The 26,214-nt window shown below is 37.8% G+C and overlaps 1 protein-coding gene across 2 annotated transcripts in view; it reads left to right on the forward strand.

Moving 5' to 3' along the window:
• The window catches only part of cped1 (cadherin-like and PC-esterase domain containing 1), a 98,766-nt gene that overhangs the window by 39,226 nt on the left and 33,326 nt on the right, over window positions 1-26,214 (forward strand). For both annotated transcript variants that reach the window (XM_022671874.2, XM_007252395.4), the window contains 3 exons: window positions 1,381-1,439; window positions 1,580-1,766; window positions 4,186-4,354. In XM_022671874.2, the coding sequence (XP_022527595.2) occupies window positions 1,381-1,439; window positions 1,580-1,766; window positions 4,186-4,354 (415 nt within the window). The remainder of the gene's footprint in view (window positions 1-1,380; window positions 1,440-1,579; window positions 1,767-4,185; window positions 4,355-26,214) is intronic.

The following is a 26,214-nucleotide window of genomic DNA, read 5'->3' on the forward strand; positions in this document are numbered from 1 at the left end:
TGCTACCATTGGGTACGTGTGTGAGCATTGGCGTAGGAACCGGTGGGGCTAAATATCAGAAATAGGTGGATTTGTCCGCCTATTATACAGCAGAAAAAGCAGAAATTATTTTAAAATAAACTTTTATTTTGAAAGAGCGGCGAAATCTACACCACCGCAATGAAAAGCACCCCCTATCGGAAGCACGTTTCTTATTAAAGTTAGCTAAAGCAATTATCTTTTATTATTATCTTTTATAAAGATGATGTGGGTGCACACTCACGAGAGGGGGTGCTTTTCCTGGCTGGGGTGCTGAATTCTGCACAACACGGCTTTACACGTGAGATCAGTGATGAGAGCAATGAATCGCAGCAATAACAATATACTGCAATGAAAACGACTTTTGGGTGTTGTCGTGTTCTGCTAACATACTAGGAGGATTTGGGTTATCTAATGTTTGGTATTTGGTAATGGTATTAACTGCTGCTAAATATCTCTATAAAACATAAAGTTACATTATTTTAATAATTAAGTGCTTTCAGTAGACAAAATTAAAAACTTTTAAAGAGTGGAGAAAATTAAAGAATACAACAGAATTGGCATGCCAATTAAAAAAAAAGAATGAAATAATAATAATAATCAAATATGTTGTTGTATTATTTTAAATATTAGGTAAAACATGACCCGTTTTTGTCATATGTGTATAATTCAGATATCGCAGAATTGTTTCTAACAACAGTATATATGATGTGCGTAACATGTTTAGGTTGTAAAGTGACCTTTAGTTGGATTTAACTAATAATAAACAGACAAAAATGTATTTTGTTTATTTGTGATTAACTTTAATTCCGCTAATGTTTTCACTATACTATACACTATACTAAAGTCACTATAGGGTGGGCTTTGATTAATTTTTAGCAAATATGTCCCCCCAGTTTCAAATCTGCTCCTATGCCTTCGTGTGTGTGTGTGTGTGTGTGTGTGTGTGTGTGTGTGTGTGTGTGTGTGTGTGTGTGTGTGTGTGTACAAGAGAGTTCTGAGGGCAAAATAAGTACTTGCTCTGGCTCAGTGGGTGAATGTTGGCTGGTTGCAGCATATTGCTATTACACAACAACCCAGCAATCCTGGGGCATTTTGCAAAAGTGGTAAACAGATTCTACAAGGGTCATTATCACATCTAGGCCTTTCCAGCCCAATTAAACAATTTCGAGCATTATAGCAAAGTGAGGCCACTTCACTATGCGTGTATCTGTATGTGCATGTGATAAATTATTTTGTTTTATTGTGATAAGATACCTTCATTGCACTTTTAGTGTTTTTATTACCAAAGTTATTAATAAACAAACTAAAATATTAAAAGTTAATAGAGGTATGTTTCTTCTGTTTTAACTTTTTCCACAGCAATAGTGATCCAACCAGTGTAAGACATAAAACATGGCCCTCAAACACATCAGACTCAGGTAATTACTGCTCGTAAGGATTTTATAGGATTGTACTGTTCTTATTGCACACAATAGTATAATAGCTATTATAAAACAATAACATTGTACATTGTCACACTTGGCAGTTGTTTGATTGAAGTAATCCTCTTGGTCCATAGAGAGGTGTTTGGATCCACATCTCCGGCAGCTGTACACAGATCCTCCTCTGGTTCTGAATCCAGTCTTTAATCCCTGGGTGAAGGAGTACCGGGCTGATGTTCCATTTGATACAATCACAATAAGGATCCGGCCAGAACCAGTGAGTGCACAGTGCCACATTCGCCTGGATGAACACCGAGGACCCAGGTAAAATTTTAATACAATTACTGTATTCTCTGCACTATTAGGTGCACTTAAAATCCTCCAGTTTGACCAAAAAATGATCAGTGCACCATATTTATGAATTTTACCAGTCAGCTTGTAAGGAGCAGTAAATCCGCTCCGCAAAAATGTAGTATTATACAGGAGTTTTACAGTGAAGTTTCTACAGCAGTATTACAGTGGAGTTTCTACAGCAGTATTAGCATTAGCTGCTAACCGCACTAAGCGCTAGCTCTTCTGTCATTCAGAGGTGAGTATTATCAGCCTGTAGCCTCCTGCTATCCCCAGCTAGCACTGCTGGAGCAGCATTAACATTACCTGCTAACTGCTAAGTACTAGCTCTTTGGCCATTCAGAGAGGAGTATTTTGGACTGTAGTCTGCTGCTGACCCCGGCTAGCACTGCTGGTGCATCATTAGCATTACCCGCTAACTGCTAAGCCCTAGCTCTTTCACCATTCAGAGGCGAGAATATTGGACTGTAGCCTGCGTGTTCATGGGGTTAAAACAAGCTCATGGGACGAACCACTAGCTAATTCCACCCAGTGTAGCGTTGTCTGGTGGCATTAGCTATTAACCGCTAGCAGTTAGCCGCTTATGCTTCAGCTTTAGTGGAATTCTGTAAATTTAAGCTTACTGTAAGTAAATGGAAGCGCTTTCCTCACCCAAATAAACAGTTTTTAGGAGAAAGCTGTGTAGATTAAACATCTAGAGCTATTTTGATTGTCGGACTTGTCTGAAGTGTGTTTTGGTTTAAGAATTAAAGTTTTGTTTATTTACCTTAGCTTAGCTGGGCAGCGAAACCAGCTGAGTTAGAAGGAAAACATGGCTACACCCCTGTGCCTTACTAGTGTTGCTTATAATCCAGTGCACTTTATGCATGGAAAAAGACCAGAACATAGACATTCACTGATAGTGCGCCTTATAATCCAGTGCACCTTATAGTGTAAAAAACTATACTATATATACTACGTATTATTTTATAAGCCTGTGCCTAACATGTATCTTTTCCCATTTTCCTGCTGCTCCAAGTTTAAGTGTTTGTGAGTTATATATGTGTTTGTGCCAAGTCATGCAACCCCTGAATAAATGCTTAGACACTCACAGACACACACACACACACATGCCTCAGCACTGGAACAATGAACAATGACCTTGCCTGGTAATGTTCCAGCTTTCGTGCGCTAATCAGTCTCAACCTCTGATGTGTCAGCTCACACTGCTGTCGGCCATTGATTGATTTATTAGATTTATTTTTGGAATTGCTTTCCCATGCCTTCTGATCACACACACTCACATAAACACACACTAAGTCTCAGAGCGCTTTCCATTAAGCTCTGTTACAGTTCACCATAACATGCCCTTTTTCAGGACGTGTAGTCTTTAGTTATGCACTCAGTGAAAAAGATTAACTGGATATTTCAGACGTAAAACTGAGACGTGGAACAGTGCTAAAACTACACTTTCTGGACATGAAACCATCAGCCAGTCTCAGTATTTCCTATAAGATAACTGACATTCACTTGACACATACATGTTATAAACAGCTCTTGAAAAAATTAGGAGACCACTTCAGTTTCTGAATCAGTTTCTCTGATTTTGCTGTTTATAGGTTTATGTTTAAATAAAATGAACATTGTTGTTCAGAGCATTTATTTACAGAAAATGGGAAATGGCTGAAATAACAAGAAAGATGCAGAGCTTTCAGATCTCAAATAATACAAAAAAAGGAGTTCATATTCATAAAGTTTTAGGAGTTCAGGAATCGATATTTGGTGGAATAACCCTGGTTTTTAATCACAGTTTTAATCATGCATCTTGGCATGTTCTCCTCCACCAGCCTTACACACTGCTTTTGGATAACTTTATGCCACTCATACCTGGTGCAAAAATGTGGTTACATTCCAGAAGTTTTCAGTTTAGTAAAATCAAAGAAACTTAAACTTAAAAAAAATTTAAAAAATAAGTTTTCATTTTTAAGTGGTCTTTTTTTTTCAGAGATGCAGTCAATGCAAAAAGGCTCATTGAAACAGACTTTTTCTGCTGAAAGTTTGTGTCGCAGACATAAGAGCAAATAATTACAGCACACAATTTTTTTTGTGTGTGTGAGCCATGGCTTTGATGTTTTCAAAGCTGATTGTCACACAAATATTACAGTAATGAGTGTTAGAAAAAAAAGGGGCCATAGTTCCTCCCGGGAGGGATTAGGAGTCTGAGCTTCCTGTTTTACTTGACACAGTAAATGCAGATTTATTTGAATATGGGTATTAGTTTGCCTTTTGACCTGCCCCCTGCTTTTTAATCCACTATAATCTTCCTTGTCCTGTCACAGAGTAAATAGGCCTTTGTGTGAGAGAAAGGTTAGGCACGCTCTGTTTCTCAAAATTGTTTCGCTGTTTTCCTCAGGATGGCAAACTACCCGGTTGGCCTGGGCAACAGCCGAATCAACATTTTGGTCATGGATGAATCGGGGGCCGAGCCCGTTGTCATGACGATATACACTCTGCACATATTCCGAGAGAGCCGGCCCAGTCTGCCCATGTTTGATGAGTATGTGATGTGCGGCTTTGTACAGGTAAAACAAAAAAAAAGTCTCTTTTTCATAAACACACATACACAATATAATTTATACTGTATTTTATTTGTACTATGTTTTTACCGAAAATTAATTAATGTTCAGTCATATGAACACTGGTTCCTGTATGAAAATATTAAGTATAACCCAAACTAGGGCTGCAACTTGGGCTGAGTCGACTCAGTTTACACAAACACACTTGATTTAATCTATTTAAGCTTGTATTCAAATTTATACTCAGGTTTCATTAGTCAGTTTTTAATTTGCTGTGGAAACCTATGTTAGTGCGTTTTCACACCTGTAGTTTTTTTTCTATGATCCGAATCAGTTTGTTTATATAAGTTTGTTCATATTTAGCGTTTTCTCTCTTTGTTTGGTCAGAGCTGTCTGGTGTGGGAGCAAAAAAGTAAATATAGAAGATTATGTGCTGATATCGGTGAAGTTTAAAGCGGCTTTAACACAGAACACTAAAACGCAGTGCTTTCAAATACAGTGTTTTTAACAGGAAGTGCAGCACAGATATACGTATAACGAGCAGTGAATGCAGCACATGCCATGCATGTGAACAGCATGGAGCAGCAGAGACAATGTTTGATTAAAGCTGTGGTAATAAGTGTTATCTGTCTAATATATCAGATTAAACTGTATCACATTTTCACCACAAGCAAACTGTTCCAGACTTCGTTTGGTACCGGACTGGGACCACCTCTACTAGCTGGTCTCAGTCTGGTTGTTTCTATCCACAACCAAGTGTGATTACTGTTTTCACACCTGCTCCATCAAACCACACTAAGGGTACAAACGGATCAGGGTTCATTTTTACCAGACCAAATAGTGCTGGTGTAAAAATGCTCTTAAATAAGAGATAGTAAAACAGCGTAACACAGCTCAGGTGTGCAGACTTGAGCAGGTAAATGTGCATTGGAACAGGTTGCAGTGAATGAGGCAATGGCAGGTAAATCAAAAAAATAATTGTCAGATTAGTATTTCAATAATCATTAGTTGCAGCAATAAACCCAACCTTAAACTCACAGTTTAAATTTTTAATTGTTGTTAAGATGTTGGCAACTTATTGGTATTGAATTAGAGATATGAGCTACTTCAGATCATCTTGATGCAACTTTAAGAATTTTTGTTACTTTATTGGAACTGGCTGACGTACTTTTATTCAAACTGGCTGCTCATTCAGATACTTCATAGTATCTGTAAAACTCCCCCCTCAGGCAGCAGGCATGTGCGATATGATTGAAGTATGGATTTATTGCACTTAGCAGCGTGGTGTCTCTGTATGTGTGTGTTTGTGTGTGTGTGTATATGCATGTGTGTGAACTCATGGACTAAGTGTTTCCATTTCATTTGTCTGTAAATGGGATGGTGGTGTGGAATTAAGGAAATTGGTGGCAGATCATCGGAAGCGGTTGGATTCCAGTGAATTCCTCTGACCGATGCTAAATCTGATCTTTCACAGCACACCTTGACTTTGGCCATTCGTGGATCTGACACTATAGCGGATTGGTGTGTAAAAAGGGGAGGGGATCATGCAGCATGTTTTCGATTGGCTTGTTTTCAACAGCCTGGGGATTCAAGAGGAGGAATTAAGTATTGAGAAAATGGCAGCCATACTAGATTTAAATCTGCTCTCAGAAATCTAAGAGTAAGTTTTAGAATTTGTGTAGCTAATGGGCAAAGTGGGCGTTCTGCTTAGGTCTGATTCGAGAACATAGAGCAAATGGCCTAAGTTATTGTCCTGTTTCTGACCTAGCCCCTCCCTTTATTGTTGCGTGACAAACAATAAATCTAGACTAATGTTCTCATATACAGTAATTTCATTTCCTTCCATCTCTCTCTCTCTCTCTCTCTCTCTCTCTCTCTCTTTCTCTCATTCAAACACAAATACACACACAAAAAGGGAACATTATGTTTTAACCAGTCCAGTCATTTGCAAACAATGTCAGTCTCTCTGTCTGCTCTGTGTTTCTTTCTCACTTTTTCACACAGTCACAGAGCCTTATCCTGTGCCTCTTTCATCCTAGCCATAGAGCAGATCTTCAGGTTTCACTGCAAGCTGATAGGCCTGATCATGGCCACAGTGATAGGGTGGATCAGAGTGTTTGTCTGTCACACGCCTCCACAGTGAATAACCGTGGCAGTGTGTGTCGATGTATTGATAGAAGAGTCACGCTAGACCAGCTCGAAGTCAGTTTGCTAGAATACTGAGAGAGGGAACGTTAACTGAAGAGAAATCAGAAAGATTGCATTTCCCAAACCACAGAGAATCACTCTGTACAGTGTTTATACAGTGTCAAACAAAATCACATCATGCTAATGCTAATACTACCTTTCTAAAGGTAGGTCAGATATTATCAACATCTAAAGAAATCAGATTCTCTCCAACAGCAAGGCTTTAACTAGTCTATGACTACTTCCAGACCAGATTTCTTATTTCTCTAAGAATGTTTAGTGAGTCTGCTGCTTGGGAAATTTGATAAAAAATAAACAATGAATGTGCCTAAAGTAGTGCTCCTCGGATTCATAAATAATGTTATTGTTTTTTTTTTTGTTTTTTTTTTATTTAGCCATTATATTAGTAAGCAAACTGGCATAAAATATTTTTTAATTTAAAAATAAAAACAAAATTGTACTTACAATATTTTTTCATAAGGCGCATTATGTGACACTAGTAAGGAACAGGGGTGTCGACATGTTTTCCTTCTAAATTAGCAGGTCTAAAAAAACTGTCTATTTTGGTGAATAAAGTGCTTCAGATTATTTACAGTAAACTTAGATTTCCAGATTTCTTCTAAGGCTGGGTGCAGCAGCATTAGCATTAGCAGCTAACAGCAAATGCTGCCTGACAGCACAACACTGAGGATCCCTGAGTGTTCTGATAAGACAGGACTATATTCGCTTGCGGTTCGTCCCTTTTACCCTGTTTTAACATGGTAAATGCGCAGACTACAGTCTGATATACTCGCCTCTGAACGGCGAAAGAGCTAGAACTTAGCTTAACTTAGCAGTTAGCGGCTAATGCTAATACTGCTCCAGTCTCATGCTGGAAAACCAGACTGGAACTCCTTTATAACAGTGCACTTCAGCAGAGCGGCTGTAGTGCTCTTTACAACTTTTATGGTAGAATTCATACATAAGGTGCACAGTAATACAAGCACCATTGACGATTTTTGGGAAAATTTATGGATTTTAATACTTTATTTTTAAAACATTTAAAGAAAAATAATACCTTTTTTTAGCGAAACAGGTTCAAAACCTTTTAAGATCTGCAGATACCCTGTTTCATCGTAAAAAACAAACATAGCAGGAGTGTTCTCAGCAGTGCACTGTTTAAAGAAGAAGGAACAAATCAACCATAACAAAACTGCAAACCTCAGAATGCTGGTTTTGTGGCAGCAACTGGAGTCTAAGGGCCTCGAATTGATTGTGGAGTTGGTTGTTACAGTCATATTTTCCTAGTGGTGATGACAACACTCTTCTCAAGCAGTTATGTTTGGATGCTACTTGAGACTCTCTCCCTCTCCATGCTCCCTCTCTCTCTCTCCCTGCTCTCTTTCTCCCTCTCTCTCTCTCTGGTAATGTTGTTGTGCGCAAGGCCTGAAGCATGCTTTCCTCTGCTCCTCTGAGCTTTCTCTTAGACCCCAGCATCGCTCTGCAGCTGGCTGCCCTTCAGGCAATATGTCACCAATCATAGGCTTGGATTCACACCATGCGAACGATCAACAAGGGCAGTAAACATTGTTTTTGTTCCCACAGAGAGACTGCTGGGGTGTTACAATCGAGGGTGTGTTTTTGTGCTTTGTGTGTGTGTGTGTGTGTGTGTAGAGATTGCTGAGTGCATTTGATTATGGAGTCACTCAAGGATTACAGCATTCCATGCTGTATCATTCTAACCTCCTTCATTCTCTATTTCGTGTCCTCTATGAGAGCCGTGATGGAATTTCTTTTTTTTATGTATTTATTTTTTATTTATTTTATTTGTCACGGCTTCCACCAATAAATCACGGGTGCTTTCCCCCTAGAATGACAGCCACAATCACATATTCAATTCATAACATGTGGGTGTGTGACTATGCATGTGTTTGTGTGTGAGCATGTGGAAAAGAGAGCAAGAAGAAAAAGGGATGGTGAGGTTGGGGGAATGTGGTGAATCCTATGATTTATTAGTATATAGTCAAAAACTTTTACATGCGTTAAATCTAGCACTTGTATGATGAAATTTGGCCTGGGAGCAGAAATCATGTTTGGCGTTTGCATTCCGAATGATTAATAGACTGATATATAAAATAAAGCCTTTTAATGTTTTGGCAACTCTGTAACTTATCTGCCTACTCCTCAAATAATTGATAATGAAATAGCTGTCATTAGCAATTCATTTCCAGTTTCATTTCCAGCAACTCATTTCGAGTTACTGTGGTCTTGTGCGTGTTTGACATCCCCATACAGGCTCAGCACGCTTCATTATTGGAGATGTGTTTAAAAGACCCTTTGCTGGTGACGGATGATCTGTTTCTGTCTGAATCACCATGTGGCGTATGGCAGCGCCTCCCCCATTTATGTAATGTGGAGCCAATGAGAGCAATAAAATCAGGCCTCTTGTGGAATGATTGATTTGCTGTTTAATGAGTGGAAACTGAGGAGAAAATCAGCATCTCTTTGGTAGTGGTAAACCAGACAGCCCTAATTCACAGCAAATTACTAAACTCAACCATAAAATAATGTCAGTGCTCATGCTAAAATTGTCATTGTGATGGTCGTAATATGCCCCTAAATCTTCACTCTTTTATAATGGCACTTAATGTGACAGGCTAACAAACAGACAGTTGGGTGGGAAGATGCACGGAATGGCAGAAAAACGCCAGGGACAGCCAGATAAGGCAATAGGAGAGGGGTGTGTGTGTGTTTGTGTGTGTTTGTGTGTGTGTGTGTAGCGGTTTGGCTCTGAAAGCCTCGTGCTTCCATGTTTCCTCATGAATCGCTGTGAAAGGACACGCTGCTCTTAGCACTGCCTGGGCAAAACAGCACCCTAAACCAGTCAAAAATTTGTCTCATTAAATATATATAGCTTAGCACAGGCTAACACCCAGCGAAGGAACCCCCCCCCCCCCCTCCCTCATCTTTTGTGGAAAAGAGAGAAAGAAAATCCACCAGTCCCCTCGGCTGCAATCTGATAGCCAGAACAGTAACCAGCCAGGCTAGGCTGAGCTAAGCTAATGCTAAGCTAAAGCAAGCTACGCTAACCTAAGTACGCTAACCACAGTCCCACAGGCGCAGCTAGCCTACAAGCTAGCTAACCAGCACCACCCAACAAACAGGCATGCTCGCAAAAGCACAGCTTTCACATGAAGACGATTTTACAGTCTTAAGTTTAACTGTTTAATTTTCACTGCTCTTTCCTTATTTCCAACTTTAATTTCGAGCTAATGTTCATGGTGTTAGCCTGTATAAACCATACACCATTTTGTAGGTACGGTTCTGTTACTGTTCGCTTGTTGTGGAACTACTTTTTGTCGGAAGGCACATTCATTATGAGTTTCTTAAGTTTTTTTTTTTTTTTTCTTTATTAATTGTGTAAAAAAAAAACAAAAAACTGTTGTATAAAATCATTAAACAACACCAACATATTACTGAAGTTACCTTAAAGTTAGCTTAGCACCAATGTAACAAACAGTTACAGTTACATCATAGCAGCTCTGAGGTAATGCACTTTTGGAATTTAAATTTATATATTTATATTATAATTCTAATTAAAATAGAATATACCTTTTTTTAGTAGATCATGCTCTTGATTCTGATCTTTCTTAGAAGCACAGTGCTCTTTTTGTTATTTGCTATAAGAGGTGACAGAATGGCTTGTGGGAAGGAACTGTTTTTTTGAGCAGAAACCGCAGTGCGGCTTGAGGGGAACTGGAGTTTTTTTTTATATATATATATATATATATATTTATTTTTTTGCCTCAATTGATGACCATCTTTCACGCTTGGATTTGACTTAGCCAAAAGAGCCGTTTTGTTTAAAGTGGAACATAGCAGTGCTATTGTACAAAGATTGAATGCTTTCGAGCAGATAAATAGCATTAAGAAAAAAAAAATAGAACAAAAAAGAAGGCGCTTCTCTATTGTTTTTGTTTCTTTTTTTTCTCTCTCTTCTGCATTAAGTTCCAAGTCATGTCAGTAGTAAGGCAGAGAGAGTGAGAAATACAGGGGACACGCAGGGTGGTCTATGGGGAAAATATTGCACAAAGCTTAATTCTTTCCAACTGTACGGTGAAAGAAGATGAGTCTGGGGACACCACAGTGTCGTGCCGTTTTACCACTTCTCACCATTATACAAACACACCCACTTACAGTCATGTACACTTACAAACCACCTTTCAACAAGGGAAATGACTTTCCATGTAAAAATGCATTGTTTTATTTATTGCTTTTTATTCCTAATTTTATTTATTTTATTTTTTGTGAACAAAAATACAAGACACTGCAGGCAAAAACATAATTTTAACATACAATTATGCTCATCTCAATTCACAAGATTTTGTAGTTTTAATTGAGTTATATAATATTTGATCCTTAAAAGCATGTTGGTTTTATTGCTGTTGACAGTTTTATTTCTAATATATGGAGTGATAAAAATAGAAGATAAAAATGTTTAAATTTAATTAATTTTGAATCTAACTTTATCCACTATTTAAATTTTCTATTCTATTTAATTAGGTAATGCCTCATTTGTGTTTTTTTTTAACCTAAAACAGCTATATACTGTATATACAGCTCTGGAAATAATTAAGAGACCACTTCAGTTACTGAATCAGTTTCTCTAAATTTGTTTTTTATAGGTATATGTTTGAGTAAAATGAACATTGTTGTTTTATTCTATAAACTACAGAAAACAATTATCCAAAAAATCCATATAAAAATATTGTCATTTAGAGCGTTTATTTGCAGAAATGAGAAATGGATGAAATTAAAAAAAGATGCAGAGCTTTAAGACCTCAAATAATGCAAAAAAAACATTCATATTCATGAATTTTTAAGAGTTCCAAAATTATTATTAGGTGGAATAGCCCTGGTTTTAAATCAGTTTTCATGCATCTTGGCATGATCTCCTCCACCAGTCTTACACACTGCTTTTGGATAACTTTATGCCTGCACTTCTGGTGCAAATAAAAATGATAAGTTTCTTTGATTTTACCAAATTGAAAACCTCTGGAATATAATCAAGAGTATGATGGATGATCACAAACCATCAAACCAAGCTGAACTAAAGCAGTTCAGCTTGGATTGATGGTTTGTGATCATCCATCGTACTCTTGATTATATTCCAGAGGTTTTCAATTTGGTAAAATCAAAGAAACTTATAATTTTTAAATGATCTCTTTTTTTCCAGAGCTGTATATAAATATACAATTATAATGGTACTTATTTAAAATTGTATGAATGTAAGTAATTAATTGTTTTTAGCCAATTACGTTTTTATAGTGGTCTAGTAACGTTTTTTACCTATTCACCTTGAAAGGGTGAATGAGTGAAAATAATGTACTACAGTTAACTTATATTGTAATTTAGTAATAATGTGAAATTTAGTCTGCATTTTTAAATATGCTGAATTCTAGAAATTCCTTGTTTATTTTAGAATTGTCTGTATCTCTCATTTGGATCATTTTGGGATTTACTGTAAAAACTACATATTTTATTATTTATTTTTTTACTCGATTGGTTTCATATTATTAAAAACGGTAAAGTCAAATCTTGGTTTTATAAACTTACTGTTGTAAACTTTTGAATGGTACTTTAAAGTATGTGAACTCATGGAAGAATTCTATTTGCCACAAAACACACACTCTCACAAATCATTCACCAAGTTTCCAACTTTTCAGCACGCACACTATACGTAATTTCCAGCAGCCACACATACACACACACACATACATGCTGCACACAGAAAGCCTGACCAATTCCTGAGGCCGTAAATATTACTGCAAACAGAGCGGAGGTGCCAAGGTGGCAGAGCGGAGGAATTCTTTTGATGCAGATTTGCTCTCTTTTTTTTCTCCTCTTCTGATCTCTCTCTCAGTTTGTTATCACATCTTTTCACGAAGCTCCATAGCCGGAACCAGACATTTCATTGACCTGCGTTTCTCAACACTTCTCCTGCAGAATATCAGCCTTCTGTACGCTGGTGTTTTTGTTGGTGTTTCACACTAATTTTAAGGCTTGTTAATAAAGATGCACAAGAAAATTGAATTAATGCAGAGAAAACCTTCTCAAGGACCATGATTAGGATTAGAAAGGATCTCGATATCTTGATGACAAATATCATGATCTTATACTTTTGCCATATTGCCTCTATGCCGCCCTTAGTCACAATACGAAGGCTGAGGTTCCTTTCTCACAGTTTCTCACAGAACTAAAAGTAAAAGAGTGAATACCATAAAAAACTTCATCAGTTACATATAAATAACATAACATATTCAGATAATCAACAAATAAGGCTAAAATATAAAAAATGAAAAGAATATTCAATATACCACTTTTGCCTGCTTGTGATCTAAAAGAGAGCTCCATCTTTTGAAGCATTGCAGGTTCAATGGCTTAAGATATCAAAAATATACATTAACCCTTTCAGACCCTACGTCAATTACAATGAACATGTACTTTTTTTGTATTTTTCAATTGTTTTGTTGAACAGAACACTAATCGAGACCTGTTTTCCATCAGAATAGATACAGTAATTAACAGCCAATGAAACAGTAGCTTAACCCCGCCCACTGCACTAGACAAAGAAACTCAGACATTAGGTCATGTCAGCTCTACAGAACAAAGTAATAACAGGTAATAAAGGTACTTAATAAAAGTAATAAAAGCTCATTTTTACTAATTCTTTGTGTTTTAGAACGGTTTCTATCATGTTTAGGAATAAAAGGTTTTGCTTAATTGGATTTATTTTAGTATAGATTTTATATTAGGGGTAGTAGTGTCTTATTTTGTGTGCATTACAGACAGAAAACAGCATCCATTTCTACGTGCAAAAGATAACAAGGAAGTGGCGTCCACAGAGACATCTGAGGTAAAATAAATATATATATATATATATATATATATATATATATATCATAACTCATATAACATAACTCATAATATAACTTAAGTATGTGACTGTTTAGTTTACAAATCGTATTAAGTACTGAACAAAATTTGAAAATGTTAAAAAATACATTACATAAATGGATCTAACATTTCAAGAAATAAAATGAGAAACAAAAGCAATGAGTGCCATGTAGCGGTGTATATGTTAGAAACATTAATCTAGCCCACTAATCACATTTATAAAGTCTAAATGTCAACAGTAACACCACGTTGTCATTGGCCTGCAACATCTGCGAGTGACACATGGTTTCATTTAGAAACAGAAAGCCAGTCTATGATCTCAGAAAATGGTCTCATGCCTACTAAGTTATAGAGTTATAAAGTTAGTGTGTTCAGTGTAGCTCTCCAGCACCGAGACTGGAGCAGTATTAGCAGTAGCTGCTAATCGTGCTAAATGCTAGCTTTTTGGCCATCCAGAGGTGAGTATTATCGTCCTGTAGCCTGCTGCTAACCCCGACTAGCACTGCTGGAGCAGCATTAGCCTCTAACCACAGCATTAGCCCTTTTGCTGTATATCGAACTGTAGCGTGCGAGCTTATGGTGGTAAAACAAGCTACGTGGGACGAAGCACTAGCTAATATCGCCCAGGCTTTCTGGAACACTACACTGGAGTTCCTCAGTGTAGCTCTGTCATGTGGCATTAGCTGCTAATTGCTACTGCTAATGCTCCAGCTTTAGTGGAAATCTGGAAATCTAAGCTCACTGTAAATAAACGGAAGCTCTTTACTAACCCAAATAAACAGTTTTCAGGATCTAACATTCATGATATAAATGAGAAACAAAAGCAATGAGTTTCACGTTGTGATCTAGCCCAAAAATCACATCACAATGGTAACACCAGGTTGTCGTTGGCCTGCAACATCTGTGAGTGGCACATAGCTTCATCCAGGAGCAGAAAGCCAGTCTCTGATCTCAGAAAATGGTCTCGTGCCTGCTGTTGTCGTTAGTCGAATGACCCTCACTTCCCCAACCCCGTTCCTCATCCCTGGAATCTTTGCTGTCCGCAATTAGCAGAGGAAAGCTATCATATGTCACCTTGGCTCAGTTCAGACACAGGGTCCAGATGATGTCCTGGTAAACCAATAAAAACTTTCCACTGCAATGTTGCAGAAACTCATTAGGGTCTCCAAGATATAATGGTCCATTAGGAGCAGGGATTTTTTTTTCTCAGCATGGCAGTTGGCATACGCTTGACATTCTGACAAATTATTCTGTTTTTAAAGCTGATTTGTTTGACCCCAACTGCGAGGACAGAGGGGAGAAAGACGTTTTGTGCAATACTATCCAGATTCTACTTCCTCATATGGTTTGATTTCTGAAACCTTGATGAATTTCTGGTTACTACGTAATGAACATGGCATCTACGTGGAAAACAGCATGACATGATTTTACTTCGGAAAATGCCAGAACATTTATCAAAACTGGATTTTAACTGGAGCTTTGCCTTTGTTTTTGGTTTTTAATGCTATTTTTATTATATTTGAAGCTATAGCGTGATAATCACAATATAGCGAAGTATCAAATCAAACTGTGTTTCAAAAAAAGTTGCATAAGTGTGCATTGCGCACTCCACTTCTCTGTATTACCCACTTGACTTGCAGCACCGTGCAGTGCAGTGCAAAGCCTTATTACTGTTTTTTGTGTTTTTGCTCATAGACTATAAGATCAATATAAAAAAAAATGTTTGTTTAGAAAGTATTTTATATACTTAAACCATGTTGGATTCGATTAGAGAAAAGTCATTCACACATCATTCTTGTAGCCTAATTGACAGATGTTTAGGCATGTGGATCATTGTTCGTATGTTCATAGTTTAATCTTTCGGAGATCTGTTCTTAATAAACATTTTTTCTTAAATAATAGGTCTATTCTTCTTTAGTGTTTCAATGTTAATTAACATCATTCTGAAAAGATTTCGCTTATTCAAACAGCCTGAAAATGATTTTAAAAGCTCAGTTTTAACGCTCTACTTACTAAAAAATGTTGGGTTTAAATTGGACTCAGGCTCAAAATGACAGTGTATGGGCAGGTCTGGTTGGGCTCGGGCAGAACGTGCATGGGTGATATTTTGGGCCTGATCTAAGCTTAAATTCTAACCATGGCTTTAAAACATACAGTTCACAACTTGTGAATTAAATTGCAATTAGCAGAAATAAAGCTGCAATATTTTCAATCTTTGTGGCACCAAAAATCCCCTTTTTTTTTTTTGCTCATACCAACTGCTATATCATCTGTTCTTTTCTTCCATTCTCCTCTTCTCATCCCTCTATTTCCTCTCCTCTCCTCCCTCCATGGGTCAGTGAGATGTCCAGGCCAGGTTCCTTTAGATGGGGGGTTGGAACACCAGGCCCCCCTCCAAAAAACACAGGGTCCATTCACCCCACAGGGCTTTGAAGTACTCTCATATGTCTGGGAGTCTGGCCGAGGGCATTGTAAGGCTAATAGAGAAAGCTTGCCTGGATGTTGGGGCAATTTGATTTTTAATAAGTTGAACAGGGACTGAAGCAACAGTGGCAGGTATGTAAGCACTCCCATCCCTTTCATTCCCTGTGTCCCTGTTTCTCTCACCTTCACAACCCTCACAAAGACACCAACACAACTTTGCAAGGGAGTATGTTTATATAAGCATATTGTCAAAAATTTGACATTTACATTACATTTTAAGAGGCTCATGGAAACCCTTTTCTGAAAAGGAATATTGTACTTTTTTCGCGCTATAAGGTGCATTAAAATCCTTTCGTTTTCCTAAAAAATCGACAGTGTGTCTTATAATCAGATGCGCCTTATGTATGAATTTTACTGGAGCAGTATTAGCATTAGCTGCTAATCATGCTAAATGCTAGCTTTTTGCCCATCCAGAGGTGAGTGTTATCGGCCTGTAGCCTGCTGCTAACCCCGGCTAGCATTGCTGGAGCAGCGTTAGCCTCTAACCACAGCACTAGCTTTTTTTGCAGTATATCGGACTGTAGCCTGCACGATTATCGAGTTAAAACAATCTATGTGGGATGAACCACTAGCTAATATCACCCTGGCTTACTGGAATACTTAGAGTTCCTCAGTGTAGCTCTGTCAGGTGGCATTAGCCGCTAACTGCTAGCGCTAATGCTCCAGCTTTAGTGGAAATCTGGAAAACACCCCAAAAAAAAACGCTTCCAGGAGAGAAATCTGTGTAGAGTTACATCCAGCACTCAATTGACTTGTTTGACTTACCTGAACTGTTTTTATTTATTATTTTTTTATACAGAATTACAGTTTTGTTTACTTAGCTTACAGGCCACGAATTAGAAGGAAAACCTTGGCAACACCCCTGTTCCTACTACTAGTTACTACTGTGGCATAAAATGCACCTTATAATCCAGTGTGCCTTATGTATGCAAAAAAGGACCAGAAAATGGACATTTAATGATAGCCAGCCTTATAATCCAGTGCGCCTTATAGTCTCTTACAGCTCTGGAAATGTTTCAACCGCCACCCCAACCCTCCTGCCTGTAGTGCATGGAAACTAAGCTGCAAACACACCCTGCTTTAAATTCATTGGATGTCATTAAAAACAATGCTTTTCGTATATATCCACCTGTTTGCCCTGAAGCAGTTTAGTTTTATCCATTCTTGCCAAAGTTCTGTGCAGTATTTCAGTTCAAATTGCTTTTCGAAAGATAAACTGTACAATACCGGACAGGTGGTCAGAACAGGGTAATTTGCATAGCTTATTGCGTGCTCTCTCTCACTCTCTTTGTGTCGCTCTCTCATTCTCTCGCTTGTGTCATCTCCCATACTGTGAATATATAAAATTTAGACTAAAGCAATTTTGCTGATGGTCTCTCTTCTAATAAAGCTTAAATAGGATTTTAAAAAAAGCAATTTATTTTGTGGCATTGCTCACATTTATAATTTATAATGTATTATATATACTTTAGTATATAGTTTCAGGTGAACATCAGAAAATATACAAAAAGGAATTCAAACTTATAAAAAATAATTGAATTAGCAATTTTGAGAATTGTTAACCTGTGGGGTAAAATACAGCTCTGGGAAAAAAATGTTTTCTAGAGTTTCTCTAATTTTGCTTAGTATAGGTATATGTTTGAGTAACTTGAACATGTGGAGAATGGCTAAAAATAACTAAAAACTAAAAATAAAATAAAAAATAATAAAATTAAAAAAAAGTAGCGCTTTCAGACCTCAAATAATGCAAAGAAAAAAACACGTTTATATTTATAAAGTTTTAAGAGTTTAGAAATCAGTATTTGGTGGAATAACCCTGGCCTTTAATCACAGTTTTTATCTTGGCATGTTCTCTTCCACATATCTTGCACACTGCTTTTGGATAACTTTATGCCTTTACTCCTGGTGCAAACATTCAAGCAGTTCAGGTTTTCAATTTGGCAAAAGCAAAGAAACTCGTCTTCTTTAAGTGGTCACTTATTTTTTCCAGGGCTGTATGACTCCTTACGGTGTTGAATTAACTATAAAATATTCTAAAACTCTTTTGGTAGTGTTAGTGGGACCATGTGTAATCTAGGACAGTGTTAAATTCAACTCAAACAGTGTCAGTTTTGCTGTGTATCCTCTCCATTGTGTGTGTGTATGTTACCCTGGCGTTGGGGAGCTTGGCACTCATTTCCTCTAATTGTCAGAAGATTTTAAGTTAAGCTTGACGACACTTTGAAGTGTACCAGCTGGGAATTCCTGCCTTAGTGACAGAGAGAAAGTGCTGCAGTGTATCCTGTCGTGAGCGCTAGAGCACCAGCGCCATCGCCCAACACACACTCACTCTCTGTTCATGTCGGCCTGGTTGGCCGAGGCCATGGAGCGTGCACTCACATAGCTCCACTTCATCTAGCCTCATTAGCCAAAGGGTAACAACTCATTCCATATACTGTGTCACTTTCACACAACACTAAATCAAACACAGCTGTGTTTTCCAGCTCCACTTGAAATGGGAAATTCTCTATTTTTCTATTTTTGTGCTAAACGTAACTGGCAATGCTGAGAATCTTAAAGCTGCAGTGGAGTAACTCAGAGGTGTTAATTATTTATAAACTAATAGTCACCTACTATTAAACAGTCACTTCTTGTGCTATGGGGCCATTCCACACCTGAGTCAACTCAAAAGCTTGGTACTCAGCAGCAAAACAGTTGTTTTTAGTGTATCAGAGCAGGGAAAATACCTGTCTAGAGAGTAAATATAAGTAAATATAACTAAGTCATACATTGTGATTTCATGTTTTATGAATGTATTTGTTGAGAAAGGCCAATAGTCAGATCTTAGATCTTTAAAACCTAATTTGTTCAGTCAGTTGATTTACAATGTGAGTGAAGTAATTTAGTTTATGTACAGCTTAAATGTTCAGACAATCAGATAATGAATAAAAAATGCCTTTTTATTTTTTCATAATCGATAATTAATAATAATATTATTGCTTCTGTAAGGGTTTACCGACCTGTCACTGATTTGTTGCCTTGTGTATGTATTTGTGTGTTTTCTACACAGTTATTGCCAGGACATCATCAAATACTTATAATAAAGCCTTAAAAATGTTAAACAGCTTATAACAGCTTATAACATATTCATGATCTAAAAATGGCTGGAATTATAGGAGGAAAGACATTAAATTATATCTGGGGTGTGTTTTAGTTAAGTTTTTCTGATTTATCGTACCTTTTGATGCATCTGTTTTCCTTTTTTACGCCATAATTAAAAAGGTCTTAAAAGCAACAAATAAGGTAACACATGCTTTTGTCTCACCACATTTTTGGATTACAATACAATAAAGAATATCAGATTACTTGATTTTAGTTGTTTCAATGCCAAGAAATAGCACTATGCATTAAAAATGCTACAGTATCTCGGTCACATTGATGTACATATTCTTTTCTGTGGTAAGTCAGTGGCAATAATAGTATAAAGTCTTACATTTTATATTATTGTTTTAAAATTAAAATTTCAGAAATATGCAGACACCTTGTTTGTTTGCAGAAAACCAGGCAGATTTTAATGTAAAATGTATGACAGGATTGAACTAAAATATATATATTGAAAGCGTTGAAATTGAAAAAAAAAAAATGTATCGCAATCAATTAGTATTGTGGTGTAAACATGGGTATTCGCCAGAATAAATCAAGTTTTTAAGTGTTTCTTCAGATTTGACTAATTAAACTTTAAAAAAATTGGACATTAGAAATTCACAGAATAATTTGAAAACTGAACGTTTTCAGAATATACTATGATGCAATTTTTTATCCATTTTGCACTTGATTTAATGCCTCACAACCTGTTTTCTGTTTGTGCTCTTGAGTGTTTACATGTCTATCTGAATTTGAATTTGAATGCCTGTCTTTCTCCACGTTTCCAGTCTTACAAGCCATATGAATGTCTCATCACAAGGTTCTTTTAACCCAATCTTGCTGTTTTGATTTGGAGTGTTAGCAGATGTGATCTGTTCTCTGGCAGTGTCTTTTGTGCCTTTGTGTTTTTTTTTCCTGGGTTTCAGACAGCCGTTGACAGGCCAGCTTGAGGGGGATGATTGATGTGGGTGCAGAAACTGGCAGAGGGTCCTTCCTCTCCCACTTCTATCTTTTCCCTTTTTCCCCCTCTCCTACACATGCGCTCGCACAGCTCTTCCTCACACGCTGCTGCTCTGCTGTAAATTTCAGTGCAAATGAAAGCGGACAGAGAGCATAGGGTGAAAGAGTGGGAGAAGGTCAAGTAGAAAAAAAGCCAAAGGAATGACCAAACCTACTGTGGCTTACTCTATCTGCAGCGTTCCTGTGCGCTCACACACACACACACACACACTACCCGAGCTGTGTCCAGAGCTGCTGTCTGCTTCGTTAGGATCAGACATGGAATTGGAGGAATTGCGAGCCTGCCATTGTGTGCGCGTGATCAGACTGTGCTTTTGAAGTCTGTCAGATCCGAGCTGCTCACACAGAGATTACACTCTCCCAGCTGGACCAAAACAGACAGGGAGAGAGGGGAAAAACACAGAAAAGAGGTGTACCACCCACAGACCAAAAGCTGAGACATTTATAGTTAGAACAACTACTCTCAGTTTAGAGCATTTCTATTCTGATAAAGATGGCAGCAATATTTTTAATAAAATAAAAAATAATTGAAATCCGGAGTTCGATATTTGTCATCTAGCCAGATGTTTTATTTTGTCTAATTCAGACCAAAAGTTTGACTTCAGTGCATCCCTAATTATTCCCATATTTTCTGGACTATAAGACGCACTTAAAATCATTTAATTTTCCCAAAAAGCGTCAGTGCACCTTATTTAAATTTGAATTTGATTTTACCCAGTTGGGTATTAAGGAGCAGTAAAGCCACTCCTCTGAAGTACAGCGTTATACAGGAGTTTTGTATTAGTTCTCCAGCACCAAGGCTGCTAAGGTAATTATTATTGGCCTGTAGCCTGCTGCTAACCCCGGCTAGCACTGATGGAGCAGCATTAGCATTACTCTCTAACCACGCTAAGCGCTAACTCATTTGTCATTCAGAGGTGAGTATTATCGGTAATCTAAGCTTACTGTAAACAAACGGAAGACCTTTACTCACCCAAATAAACAGTTTTCAGGAGAAAAATCTGTGTAGATTAATGTCCAGCACTCGTTTGACTTTAAAAGAATGCTTTTTTTTAAGAATTACAATTTTGTTTACTTAGCTTAGCTTTACAGGTCTCACCAGACCTGCTGAAATAGACGGAAGGAAAACATGGTGACATCCCGGTTCGCATAATGTGCCTTAAAATCCGGTGCGCCTTATAGTATGAAAATAGACCAGAAAATAGACATTTATTAATAGTGCACCTTATAGTGCAAAAAATACAGTATGCTATTGTATGATTGTCATATCAGTGAAATAAAATGATATAGTTTATCTCAATCATTTCAGGGACAATATAACACCCAATACAAATAGCTATCATGGCAGTCTTACGTCTCGAAAAATTAAATCTGACATCTAAAAGTAGATTCTGATGTCTAGCTTGTACACAGATCAGCCCTAACATTGAAACCACCTGCCTTTATGGTATCTGGTGCCAAGATGTTCGGAGCAGATCCTTTAAATCCTGTAAGCTGTGAGGTGGAGCCTCTGTGGATGTCACTTGGAAACTGCATGTCTCTTTTTGCACCAGCTTTAGTGGGCACTGACCCCTGCATATTGGGAACACACACACACACATAAGCAGTTTAGCTTGGTTTGATGGCTTGTGGTCATCCATCTTCCTTTTGATTATATTCTAGAGTTTTTTAATTTGGTAAAATTAAAGAAACTCGTAATTTTTAAATGGTCTCTTATTCTTTTCCAGACCTGAATATAAAATAATACTTGTTTACTTACTTATTTACTACTTACTGTAGTTTGTGTGCTTGTAGAGCTGGAAAATCTTGATGTTGATGCATGAGTAATCTTTTATTTTATATTTCTTTTATGTCTCTGTGTGTGTATTTGTTTTTGTGCACCTTTTCCCATATTTTTCTGAGTATTAGAGTGTGTATGTGTTTGAATGGTGCTCAGTACCAGGTTTAGAATTGGAAAACAAGCCGGCCCAAACTTAGCTAATGCTCACATCTGGGATCAGTTCAGGGAGCCAGATCTATTGAATTGATTGAGGAGAAGTGGAACATTTTCACTTTTTCACACATGAGGCCAGCAAAGTGGAATGCGTTTCTTTCCCTCACCTAGCGCTCCACTGACTATTTCCACTGTGCACTGATGTGGTTGTGTAGATATGTCTCATGCCGGGAGAGCAGTGATGTGAGTGTGTGATGTGTGCTAAAAACAGGATATGGTTCTGGCTTCTTGATAAGCTCTGGCAGAGGTATGTGTGTATGTGTAAATGGAAACAGGTTTTGGTCTGGCTGGTGTGATGTGGTGGAATAAAACGGACCAGTTCCGCTCCAGGAACCCAATCGTGGTGCTGTGGGTTTCCTGTAGTAGCCATAAATGAGCTTTAGGAGATTTGTGTCCTGGTAATCCATGCAATTAAACAAGAGCTTTATTGAGGAGATGAATCGGTGTGTTTGGTTGTGTTTGTGTGTGTGTGTGTGTGTGTATTATACTAATTTGCTCATACAGTATCTCACAAAAGTGAATACACCCCTTACATTTTTGTAAATATTTTATTATAATTTTTAATGGGACAACACTGAAGATACAATGTAAAGTAGCCAGCGTACAGCTTTTATAACAGTGCCAATTTGCCATTTCCTCAAAATAACTCAACACAGCCATTAATATCTAAACTACTGGCAACAAATATGAATATACCCCTGTAATCACTGTAAAATTTGGCCAAATTTTGCCAAAAGTGTCAAAATTATGTGTGACCACCATTATATTCCTGCATTGCCTCAACTGTCTTGGCATGGAGTTCACTAGAGCTTGCCACTGGCATCCTCCACCACTCCTCCATGATGACATCACATATCTGGTGGATGTTAGAGACCTTGCGCTCCTTCACCTTCACTTTCTGTTTGAGGATGCCCCACATTATGCTCAATTGGGTTGGAGTCCAGAGACATACCTGGCCAGTCCATCACTTAAAGGGAGGGGATCATGCTCTGCTACAGAATGTCACACAGTATATGTTGGAATTTAGCCCTAGATCATGATGCTACCACCACCATGCTTGACTGTAGACAGGGAACTGTCTCAGTCAAACAGGTTTATCTTGGTCTCGTAAGACAACAAAACATGGTTTCAGTAAAATCGATGCACTTGTGCTGCTTGTCTTCAGCAAACTGTTTGCGGGCTTTCTTGTGCATCAGCTTCAGAAGAGGCTTCCTTCTAGGACAGTGCAATGCAGACAGAGTTGATTCAGTGTGTAGCATATGGTCTGAATACTGCAGACTGTGCCCTCTTGTGGCACTTGTATGCCTATTTTTTAAAGCCTCTGGATATTATGCTGAACATGACTCAACTTATTTGGTTGACATTGGGGAGGCCTGTTCTGAGTGGAACCTGTCTGTAAAACTGCTGTATGACCTTGGACATCGTGCCGCAGCTCAGTTTTAAAGTCTTAGCAATCTTCTTGGAGCCTTGGCCACTTTTGTGGAGAGCTACAGTTCTGTTTCTCACGTCTTTTTGCCATGAAGTGCCATATTGATTATCCAGTTGCCAGTATGAGAGAATAGTACCTGAAACAACAGATTTAATAGACTTGCTCACCATTCACATCTGGAACCTTGTAACTAAAAAGGGGGAGAGGAAATGGGAAAATGGCAAATCGGGCACAGTTTGGCCATTTTCACTTAGGGGTGTTTTTTTTTTTTTTTTGCTGCCAGCACAATGTCTACTTTTCATTTTATTAAAGGGTCATGTCTCATATAAAATATTCACAAGATTGTGTGTACTCACTTTTGTGAAATACTGTGCATATGCATGTGAGAGCACTGTGTAAAGCAGGATATCCGTTTGGCAGCTTGCTCATCGACATTGTATTGCAATCCACAATTCATAAACCAGTTTCAACTGTGGCAAGCACTTCTGTAACTGAATCTCCAGACCATACAGTACCAAACCACATGGTGGTTGTGTGTATGTGGGAGTGTGTATCTGAAAGAGCCCCCTCATTAAATCCTACAGTGGGTCTGGCTCTTGCCCAGCCTCCGGTTCTGAACTAAATCAATCGTCTCAGATCTGATCTTCCAAACGTAACCTAGTGTCATTCCTAATTCACCCCTCTACAAGTGCAGACTCTAGTCAAATTAATGACTTCACTTCTGCTATGCATTAGTCCTGCTGAATCACCATTTAATATCAAATATTCATGCAAAATATTTTAGTATGTTTGTTTTGTCTGGTCAAATAGCCAAATTTAAAACAAATGCATGCAAAGTAGTGCATTTTCACTTGCATTATTGTCTTACGCCCGGAAACCATCAAACCTGACTAAACTGGAGATGTTGTGTAAAGAAGAATGGTCCAAAATATCTTCAACCCGAAGCCTGACTCTCATTGGAAACTATAGGAACCGTTTAGAGCCTGTTATTTCTGCAAAATTAGCATCTACTAAATATTGATGTAATTATTCTGTTGGTGAGCCCAAATTTATTTATGCACCTGCCTAATTTTGTTTAAAGAATTATTGCACACGTTCTATAAATCCTATACATTTTATTTCACTTCTCAAATATCACTGTGTTTATCTGCTATATGATATATTTAACTGAAATTGCTGATCCAAACAACCAATGATTTATAAAGAAAAATCATTATTGAAAATTATCAAGGGTGCCCAAACGATTTCATGCCACTGTATATATGCTCAGAATTAAATTGTAACCAACTAAACTATAAAACACACAGCTTAAATATATGTAATAATAACACTCTAACTAACTAAATATACAGTACAGGCCAAAGGTTTGGACACACCTTCTCTTTTTCATTGCTTTCCTTGTATTAAAGGACTATTTACATTGTAGATTCTCACTGAAGGCATCAAAACTACGAATGAACACATGTGGAGTTTTATGTATTTAACAAAAAAAGGTGAAATACCGAAAACAAAAAAATATTTATATTCTAGTTTCTTTAAAATAGCCACCCTTTGCTCTGATTACTGCTTTGCACACTCTTGGCATCATTCTCTCAATGAGCTTCAAGAGGTGGTCACCTGAAATGGTTTTCCAACAGTCTTGAAGGAAGGAGTTCCCAGAGGTGTGTTTTAGCACTTGTTGCTCTTTTGCCTTCTTCACTCTGTGCTCCAGCTCACCCCAAACCATCTGGATTGGGTTCAGGTCCGGTGACTGTGGAGGACAGCTCATTTTTTGTTAAGTACATAAAACTCCACATGTGTTCATTCAGAGTTTTGATGCCTACAGTGAGAATCTACAATGTACAATGAATTTCCTGATTTTTATGTTGAACAAAAACTACTCAAGAATGAACCAGCACTGTGGAAATAACCTAAAAAAAAGCCGAGAAAAAACAACTCAACAGGCCTAATCCAGTGTTTGTGTAGGAAAAAACAAACCCAGCACTTTTTAGAATTTACCCCAGGGCCAGCATCCGGAATTCACACACGTGCACTTATCCAACTATGTCTGTGCATCCTCTGAATGACGTTTGTGGCTCTGCTGAATATAAGTAGACCTGAGCCCAAGGCCTCACATTTCATCTGATGCTCACATTATCTAATCACACTTGACAGCCCCAAATACACACAGTATGATGAACTTAAAGGGTCTGCAGAGTGTCGAGGTCATATAACAGCGCTACAGAGGCTGGGCTGGCACAGGGAGGACGATGTGCTGCCAGGATCTGCACAGAGAGCATAAGCAGGAGTCATCCTCATCAACACAGCTGAAGTTCAGCCAACAGAACCCCCTACCCCAGAGCAAAGGCCCTTATCCCCCTCCACACCCTCAACAGCTCTTCAGTCTTTAGCTTATTATAGTCAAATCAAACTGGGATTAAGGGGAAGTGTTGAAAAGCGTTAAAAAACTGTTCACATATCCCAAATATTAGGCAAAAAGTGCTAACAGTGTTTTCTTTTTTTTACATCTAGGGTTTGTTTGCTAAGTATACTTGGAGTGTTTTTGCCTTGGTTTGGTTTAGTTTGGTTTGTTTTCACACAAACAAAATTCGAATCAGGTAAAATATTTTGCGTTACTACATTGTGCATAAATTTCTGTCCTCAGTTTAAAAATTCCATATCATATCAATAGCAGTTTTTTCTGTGTTTAGGTTT

Source organism: Astyanax mexicanus, chromosome 2 (assembly GCF_023375975.1).
Source record: "Astyanax mexicanus isolate ESR-SI-001 chromosome 2, AstMex3_surface, whole genome shotgun sequence".
NCBI classification, from domain to species: Eukaryota; Metazoa; Chordata; class Actinopteri; order Characiformes; family Acestrorhamphidae; genus Astyanax; species Astyanax mexicanus.